The 10,022-nt window shown below is 41.8% G+C and overlaps 1 protein-coding gene across 1 annotated transcript; it reads right to left on the bottom strand.

Moving 5' to 3' along the window:
- Window positions 1–3,267: 3,267 nt before the first annotated feature.
- LOC118635567 (arylsulfatase F-like) lies at window positions 3,268–8,769 on the bottom strand. The gene is given in 5 exon segments (XM_036270197.1): window positions 3,268–3,635; window positions 4,848–4,969; window positions 6,211–6,340; window positions 6,343–6,372; window positions 8,580–8,769. Coding segments are annotated over 5 exon segments (840 nt in total).
- Between the last annotated feature and the right edge of the window lie 1,253 nt (window positions 8,770–10,022).

Here is a 10,022-nt window from a genome sequence, read left to right as displayed (position 1 = left end):
CATCGCTCAGGGGATTGAACATTGTCCCCTCAACTGAGAGGTCCCCGTTTGATTCCTGGTCGGGGCACAGGCCCAGGTTGTGGGCTTGATCCCCAGTAGGGGGCGTGCAGGAGGCGGCCAACCATTGTATCTCAGTCACATCAATGTTTCTATCTCTGTCTCCCTTCCTCTCTCGAAAAAAAATCAATAAAATATATTTTTAAAAAATTTTTAAATGGCTTTTTGGAGACAGAGGGAGAGAGAAACATCAATGCAAGAGAGAACATCAATCGGCCGCCTCCTGCACGCCCCCAAGTGGGGATCAAGCCCACATCCTGGGCATGTGCCCTGACCGGGAATCGAACCGGTGACCTTTTGGTGCACAGGATGGTACTCAACCAACTGAGCCACATGGGTCAGGGCTGCAGGTCCTCTTCTTCATTCAGTATAACAAGGGCACTGGATGAGACAATCTTGGAAGATGCTTCTCAGGCGAACAGTCTAAGATTCTGTCCCAGAACCTCCTAAATGCAAAGGGAACCTCCTCATAGCCTCTGTGACTGGACAGGGACATCTTGGAGACTTAGAATGAGGAACAGCGGAGAAATGACTCCACCTTTGTAAGTCAACGTTCTGTGGTCAATAAGGTCCATGGTGGTTACCCGGCTTCTCTCCGGGGCAAACACAGACAAAATGAACTTCATATTCCATTTCACGAGATTATTAGTGTATCTTTCATTTTTCATGTTCATTCTTCGTCAAGACAGTAAAAGACTAGAGTTTGGTTGGAAAGACATCAAACACGTCCTTATCTTTCTCCTCATGCAACACCTTTGAGAGGTATCATGGGTGGGTGTGCATGGCGGTTTGAAGCTGGCTTGGCCAAGGGTGCAGACACTGTATCTGTTACAGAGGGGTCTAGTTGGTTGAACCATGTCCCCCGAAAAGGTAGGTTGACGTCCGAAATCTGGGTGCCTGGGAATAGAACCTTCTTTGGAAAAGGGTCTTTGCAGATGGGATCGAGTGAACATGATGAGATCTTCCTCAATTGGGATGGGCTCCAGTCCAGCGACAGGTGTCCTTACAGAGAGAGGGAAATCTGGGTGCAGGCACAGAGAAATGAAAGATATCCACATGAAGACAAAGGCAGAGATGAAACGGACACACCCACAAGCCAAGAAGCGGTAAGGATTACCAGCCACCACCCAGAAGCTGAGAGGGACCAGAGAAGGCTTTTCTCCAGAGCTTTGGAGAGATCAGGGTCCTGCTGACACCTTGACTTTGATGAACGAACAACCCTATATTGTTTGAAACCATCACATTTGTCCCAATTTTTAAATGCCACCCTAGAAAACTTTAGGACTCACACCTAAATCGTGAACGTGAGTTAAGATGGAAGTAAAGTTCCAGCCAAGTTCTGGCACATTCTATGGTGAACATCAATGCAGGTGCCCCTTCTGGGTTTTTATTGCCCCTTCTCATTTTTTCCCTTGCTGTGGGTAATGTTCGTTGGTTTGTTTTTAATCCTCAGCCGAGGATATTTTTCTATTTATCTTCAGATAGAGTGGGAGGAAGAGAAAAGAAGACAGAGAGGCACATTGATTGGCTGCCTCCAGTTGGACTCCAACCAGGGCCGGGGACAAACCAGAACCGAGGCACATGCTCTTGGCCAGAATCGAACCAGGGACTCATTGGTCCTTGGGCCGATGCTCTTCCACTGAGCCAAAGCATCCAGGGCTCTGTGGATAATGTTTTATCAATGGCTGAAAAGGTTTCCAGAGTATCAAACACCAGTTGCTATTTGGATTTCCATGTGGTGCTATTTACACAATGGAATACTACGCAGCCATCAAAAGGGAGGAAATCATACCTTCTGAGACAGTGTGAATGGACCTGGAGGGTATTAAGCCAAGTGAAATGAGCCAGTTAGAGAAAGACAAATACTGTGTGGTTGTACTTATATGTGGAATCTAATGAATAAAATAAGCAGACAAAATAAAAAGACTCAGAGATACACAGAACAGACTGACAACTGTCAGAGAGGAGGGAGGCTGGGTGGAAATGGTGAAGGGATTAAGGAAAAAATGTAGAGACACAGACAACAATGTGGTTATTGTCAGAAGGAAAAGGGGTGGTGGAAGTAGAAGAGGGTAAAGGCAGAATAAATGGTGATGGGAGGAGACTTGATGTGGGAAGGCAAACACACAATACACTATACATATGATGTGTTATAATATACTTGTACACCTGAGAGCAATAAAATTTTATTAACCAATGTCACTCCAATAAAGTCAATAAAGGTTAATAAAATAAAGTGAATTGCCTTGCTGTTTTATTTTGAAAAACAAAAAAACAAAAAACCAAAAACCAAAAAACCTATTGTTGCTGAAGGGCTACTTTACACTCCGATGGTCCCCGACCTACAATGGTTTCACTTAGCAATTTTTTGATTCCACACTGATGTGAAAGAGATTGTCACTCAGTCAAAACTGTTTTTTCAATTTTAGATTTTGATCTTGTCCCAGGACAGTGGTTTGCAGGACCCTATGGTCTTGTCATTGTCCACATTCATTCAGTGGTGGCTCCCCGTCAGCCCCACAGACATGAAGTCAGCAACCAACAGTCCTAATGACCTGGGTTGACCTCATTTTGCAATACTGTATTTTGTAATATCCCGTCCCATCATGTTCACAAAATGCTGTCTGCATTTCCTGCATCTGCTGAGAAGAGGAGGAAGAGAATTACACTTGACATGAACCTCAAGAAAATTGCCCAACTGCAGGATAATGTACGTGTTCTGAGCATGTTTAAGGCAGGCCGGGCCAAGTTACGATGTTCGGTAGATCAGATGTATTAAACACATATTCAACTTATGAGATTGTCCATGACACTAGGTTTACTGAGATGGAACCCCATTGTAAGACAGAAGCATCCGCAGAAACGTTTAATGAGTTGCCATCTAAATGACAGGTGTTTTGTCTCCAACCATAGACTTTCATGCACACAGGTTTGCTCTGTGCATCAAGAGTTTGCTTGAGGAGAAAGAGAGAAAATGAGAAAAATGGGGAAGCAGGTGTGTTTCCCAGCACAAACAGCCAGGTTTAAAAACTTGGAAATTAGATAAACAATAGCACTGACAATCCCCCAAGAAGTGAATGGACAGTATTACAACTGACATTTAATAATCTGGGGTTTTAGAGGAATTTTTTGGTGGTCAAATTTATACCTTGTTCCTTTGACGGTGCCAATGTTGGCGGCCCTTGGCTGTCGGCTCTGTCAATCGCTGCTTCATAGTATGTTCCCTTCGCCCTCCTCCTTGTCACACAGACAGAATGGGAACACCCCACAGCAGGACTTCAGTGACACACGTTCATAATTCAGTTCTGGACCCAGCTGCAGCTCAACTGGGGTGATGGATTTCTTGTGCTCCATCAGGGCATCAGCCACCGTGCTGATCACCAAGTCATAGAGCGGCTCTGTGTCACTTGTCAGCGGGGTGGACTCGGAAGGGTCTCGGGAGAGATCGAACAGCAAGGGAGGGTCATGGTAGGTGACATTTTCCCCTGCACATTGACAGAGTTGGGTCTCATAGCAGGCCTGAGCTCCTGGAGGCTGGAATATGGGTGTCACGTAATGAACCTTCCACACTGCCTCACCTGGGGAAGAAGAGTCACATCAGAGACACCGAGACTAGCTGTCCATGACTCTTCTTCTGCCTTCTCGAGCAATTCCTGGTCTTTCTCTTTGTCCACATATTAACTTATATGTCAGTCAATCTTCAGAACATTATCAGAACATCACAAGACCCTAATAAAATGATACACACTACCAAATTGATATTATATTTCTCCTTAATTGAATTTATTTGGGTGGTCTTGTTTTTTTACAGGTTTCATAAGTATAATTCTATAAAATATCATCTATATATTGTATTGTGTGTTCACCAACCGAAGTCAAGACTCCGTCACCATTTATCCCCCTTTACCCTCTTCTACCTCCTCCCACCCCACTTCCTTCTGCCAACCACCATGCTGTTGTCTGTGTCCATGAGATATATACTTTTTTATTCTGTTTAATCCCTTCATATTTCTCCCCTTCCCCCAATCCCTCCTCTCTGATGGCTGTCAATCTGTTCTCAGTATCCATGACTCTGGTAAGTATCCACGTATACTGGTGAGCAACCCAAGTGGATCAAAAAGCTGTGGTATATTTACATAATGTAATATTATAAAAACATGAGCCCTGGCCAGTTTGGCTCAGTGGCACTGGCCGGTTTGGCTCAGCGGTTAGAGCGTCGGCCTGCGGTCCGGAGAGACCCAGTTTCGGTTCCCGCTAAGGGCACGTACCTCGGTTGCAGTTTGTCCCCGGCCCTGGTTGGTCGTGCGGGTGGCAGCCACTCGATGTGTCCCTTTCACGTCGATGTTTCTCTCTCTCTCTCTCTTCCTCTCTCTCGCTCCCACTCTGTCTGTACAAAAAATGGAAAAATGTCCTCGGGTGAGGATAAAAACAAACACAAAAAAACATGAAAATAAATCTTACCTTTGGCTACAACATGGAAAAACATGGAGAGTATCATGCTAAGTGAAATAAGCCAGTCAGAGAAAAACATATCATCTGATTTCACGTATATGTAGATTATAATGAACAAAATAAACTAATAAGGTGTTTCTCAAAACTGATATTTTTAAAAGTCATGTCTCTGACTTCCTCAAGTAGAGCACTCTGAGAAACTTTCCAAAGAACGTATGTTAATTGCCAAGCCTACCCCAGAAGGACTGGGCCGGTGGATTAAAAGGAGGCAAGCAGGGAGAGTCTACAGAAGGGACCATACTTTAGCCATCTTCAGGGTGCAGGGCAGGTATACTTACTGTTCTTTGGGTGCCATCGCGCGGCGTGGATGAACTTAGTACAGTAGTGAAACAGAAACTCATGCTCGGAACGCTGGACCTTCCCCTGAAGCAAGGGCATGAGGTTTCGGCCATCAATCACCCTGGAGACACACACAAAGAAGGTCAGGCAAGGGATCTGAGCCACCAGGCTGCCTGCAGGAGGCTCGTGTGTTCCATGACATTCCCTGGGCCCAGCGACCAGTGTCTGAGAATGTAGGAGCCTCCATGCATGCTCTCAGGGAGAGAAACACAACTAAGCTTTCACAGTGAAACGGCAGATGTGAACACGTACTCCATCGAATGAGCATTGTAGTTGAGGCCACAAAAGTTCAACAGTTCAATCAGATTTTCATTTCCAATGATAACTACCCAGAGAAAGGGATTCAATAGAATCTGTATAAAACTATACATTTAATCTTGTGACCCAAAATGTGTCTCATACATTATATTAGAAAACAATAGTCATAAAACCTACCTCATAGTAGAAAAGCGAATAACAAGTCACCCTTAAAATCTCAGAGAATTATTTTTATGACTGTGATTGGCTTAGTAACTTAAAAATTCAATGAGCAATAACACTATTATCTTTTTTGATGGATCTTTTAGCTGAAATCGATAAAGACTTTTCTCAGTAGACAACTCTAGTCAGTTTTTATTTTATAAGAACTGCCCCTAAATCCTATTATTGGCTGAAATGAATGATAAAAAAAAAAAAGGAAAGTTCTCATTTTTGTTTTAATTCGCTTTTAGATTCAACTTTTCCTCAAATTTAGACAATCTCTGTTAACTAAGAAAGAAACGTTAAAATAACTTTTTGGGCTTAGAAGAGAGATATGAAAGTCAGTTAAATCTATTGAATATTTTTATAAACCTGTTATCAATGAAGAATCGGAAAATTGGATGCAAACCAACCTAGGTCAATAGTTACCAGGGAGTAGAACACTGCAATAGAATGAAATTAAAACTATTTGTGATAGAGTTCAAAATATCCGTCGAATGTCTATTGTCATCTGAGCCTCCTGGACCTTGAACACCACATCTGGGGGACTTTTTTTTCTTTTACGTGGATGGGTGCATTTGACTGGCCATAGTCTCTTCTCTAAGCCTTCCTGTCTTTATCCTCTACCCAAATGAGCTACAACGTGTCTAAGACGGGCCACAGAGCTAATAAATTGATGCCTAGTGTATGAATAACGCTCAATAGACGCAGCCATATACAAAGGTGAAAATTACCAGGAGAGTGGGGGAAAAGTATACCTGATAAAATAGAGTTTATCTCCTTGATCTGAATCTTTCAAAAGAAAAATAAAAGAAGCTCCATTCACAGATTATATGACGTCACCTCTCCTGAGGAACTATTCCTCCTGACAAAGCTGCTACAGTGGGTAGGATATCCATCAAGCTTGTAGGTTCCTCAATCACTTTGCCAGTTGGCAATTTTCCAGGCCATCGGAAAAGTCCAGGCACACGATCCCACCTTCCCAGCCTGACATGCCTTTCCCGCCTGCAAGGCAAAGCAATAAAGCTTCAATTAATACAGTCACTGTGATAAGACTGTTTAAATGTAATTTAATATCAATAGTGTGTGTGCCTGCTCAGTGCCCACCATGTGCAGATACCTGGTGGGGTCAGCAGTACATGTCTACCACACCATGTTTTCTCATGCAGCTCATAGGGTTTTGCTCAAAGGTACATTCTCAGTGAAGACATTACTTAAAATAGCAACCTCACCTCATAATTTTTCTTCTTTATTTTCTCCCATCATTCTATGGTCTACCTTCCTCTCACAATTACTGCCTTCTAAACTATGAGATCATTTACCAATACATTTTTTTTTCTGGTGCGCCTCTTTGCATGAGACTATAAATTCCATGAAGGTGGAAATGAATGTGGGTTTTTTGGATTCTGAGTCTAGCGTGATGAAAGACTTTGAAAGGAATAGTATAGGTAAGTGTTAATTTCTTGTCCAAACTAGAGAATTTAGTGATACAGAAAGTAGGAGATGATAAATGGACACTAGGATTACCCCCATACAATAAAGTTTCCTTTTCTTTTCTTTTCTTTCTTTTTTTTTTTTTATCCTCACCCGAGAATATTTTTCCATTTTTTGTACAGGTAGAGTGGGAGGGAGAGAGAGGAAGGGAGAGAGAGAGAGAAACATCGACGTGAAGGGACCCATTGAGTGGCTGCCACCCACACAACCAACCAGGGCCGGGGACAAACTGCAACCGAAGTACGTGCCCTTAGCGGGAACCAAACCCGGGTCTCTCTGGACCGCAGGCCGAGGCTCTAACCGCTGAGCCAACCTGGCCAGGGCACAATAAAGTTTTCTTGAGTCAACTAGGAGGAATGACCATCCTACAGTGTTAATGCATTTTTGTTACTTCATTGGTAGATGGGAAGCTAAGAGATTCTATGGAAGGTATCCTCACAGGGTGATTTGATTATAAATTCCTAACTGGTGAGTCATGATGAGTTGTCACACCAAACCCAGTATTTTGTATAGTGAAAGGTTTTAAGTGAGCTTTGCCTATTGTGTTTGTGTATCCAGCTTAACAGCCTCTGAAATACCAAAAGTAAAGCCACTTGAAGGGGGTGTGAACCCTCAAGAGAGCATCTAATCTTGCTATCTATACTGTAGTCCAATCCCCACCTTGCTTTCAATAACCTGCCTTATGCTTGCTTCTTGATTTTAAATGGATAAAAGAAGTTGTAATTGAGATCTTGATCTAAACATATGTCATCAGTTTTGTTCAAATAAACCCTTATAAGAATTCTGTACAGGTTTGGACATTTCTAATGTTGACAGGTTGAATTACTTGAAACATAGTTTAAATCACAATCTACTCAGACATGGAGATATTATTAACGTTCTCATGAGAAAAACTATAAAATTTTCTTTATGAATTTGTTTGCTTCCTAAGCACACCCTTTTGTTGTGCAAGGCATAGCTGCACACTTTCTTCTCCTTTGGTCAGAGATGCAAAGACAATCTTGTTCATAGAGAAATCATAATTTGTACCATGTGCAAATCTATACAATGTATATTTGAATGAGTAATGATCCATTTGCCCCTACTAAACACTTTAGATTCTGTCTTAGTTCATAGGTTTAAATGTACTGAACAGGTTCCAGGTTGTCTTCTTATAACATCAGGATACAGTTACTAGACCACATCAAAGTGTTGGCTGATGGATATATATTCATGAACCACTTGTCACACCATGACATGGAATTGGTAGGTGTGGACTTCGTTGTGAAACTCGAGACAAGCTTGGCCAGATCTCTAGAAAAGCACACCAATGCTTTCTTGATGTCCAAGGAGACTTGGGTTTTTGTTCTTTGTATTCTCTTTTATACCATAGTTTTTCTTATTCTATATTCTATTCATCATGTAGATGAAATCAGCGATTAGATATTCAACAGATTTAGCTACTGGCTTAAGTCATCTACTTATGCTAATGCTCTTTAAGTTCATAGGATGATCAAGGAGGCAATGTCTAGAGGGTTCCTTTAAAATGTTGGTAATTTAAGGTCAATATCCTAGGAGTTCAGCCCAACACTTTATTTTATACCAAATGTCCGATAAAATAGTCCTGTTGAGCCTGTTATGCCTCATTCATTTCATGTTTCATGCCATGGATTTGTATTACAGTGAGTAACTCAGACCCCATTCACAAGGACACCCCTGGATTAATCTCTCCTCCTGACCTTTGTATATCCCATTCCATCCACCAAGCTGGGTGTGGCCCAACCTTGCCTCCAAATGGCCTCCGTGGTCTGATGCAAAGAAGACCAGTGTGTGATTCCTCAGCCCCAAATCATCAATGGCAGCAAGAAGTTTGCCTGAAACAATGTAAAAAGGACCCACAACATGAATGACCTGATGATCTTTGGGCATCTAGGTTAGTCCTGATATGAGCACATTTCTCTGGTAGTCATTGTAAAAATGCTTCTCATCACAGTTGCCCAGAACCTTACTCTTCAAGAACATTGTGTGAGTGGACCTGTTTCTTCACTTTCCCATTAACATCCCATGTTGAAGAAGATTGTGGTAAATTAAATGTGCAAATGGATTCCTTCCTATGCTGATACTGACATTTATACTTTCCATCTGTATGTAACTTAGCTCTTGATCATTTGTCTTTTAAATATCTCATGTTCCTGTTACTGATTTCTAAGTATTCTTTATTTATTTAGGAATGAAAACGATGCCATTGGTCACTAATATTTCCTCAGGAAGCAAGGCACTAGGTGTGCTATTTATGATATTTTTTGAAATCTAAAGACTTTGTCTTTGTCGTCACTTCCGTGGTTTTTATCAGCTCTCTGCCTAGATCTAGAGAGAGAAACTTAGTATTTCATGTAACTTTCTTCTAGGTTTGCTTTTGTTTTCATTCAATGTGCTCAACGTGTATGGAAAAGTATGCTAATTGAATTAGGAAATGATTGTTTTAAAGCTGCTGTTATCAAATGGCCACACGCTGGGGGACTTAAAACAGCAGAGGTTCTTTTGTTTCTCAGAGTTTCGGAGGCCGCAGGTCCTAAATCAAGGGGTGGGCATTGTTGGTCTCAGTCTCTGTCTCTTTGTCTCTGTCTCTGTTTCTCGGTCTCTGTCTCTCTGTCTCTCTGTCTGAGGTTGTATGGAAGAATGCTTCCTCCCCTCTTCCGAGCTCCAGAGGGTGGATGTCCATTCTTAGCATCAATCTGATCTCTGCCTCCATTGTCACATGTGATCTTGGTGCCGTCCCATCGTTAACACCTTTCGGTAAATATAAATATATGCTAAAATAATATATGTACATTTCTAACATCAACTGAAATCTTTGCTGGTTTATATATGAAGTACATTTATATGAGTATTAAATTCTTATTTGTGTATTACACACATTAGAGAAACTTATAAATGCATAGTGTGCATGTGTGTGTGTGTTGCTGTTGTTGCTAGACTGGTGTTTGTAGGCTTTGCATGACCACTGTCTACTTAGTTTTAAAAATCTCTCTGGATATTGAGAATAGAAACAAGTCAAACTAACTCAACATTTTCAAAAATGATCATTGTTGATGTAGTGGATGCAGGAAATGAAGGTATGTATTTCTAAGAAGTTTTTGCTCATCCTTGGGTCGTTCTACCTGCCCAGTAGAGCTGTCTGA

The sequence above is a fragment of the Molossus molossus genome, unplaced genomic scaffold, assembly GCF_014108415.1.
Source record: "Molossus molossus isolate mMolMol1 unplaced genomic scaffold, mMolMol1.p scaffold_m16_p_2, whole genome shotgun sequence".
NCBI lineage: Eukaryota > Metazoa > Chordata > Mammalia > Chiroptera > Molossidae > Molossus > Molossus molossus.
This window is presented reverse-complemented; position numbering and strand designations above follow the sequence as displayed.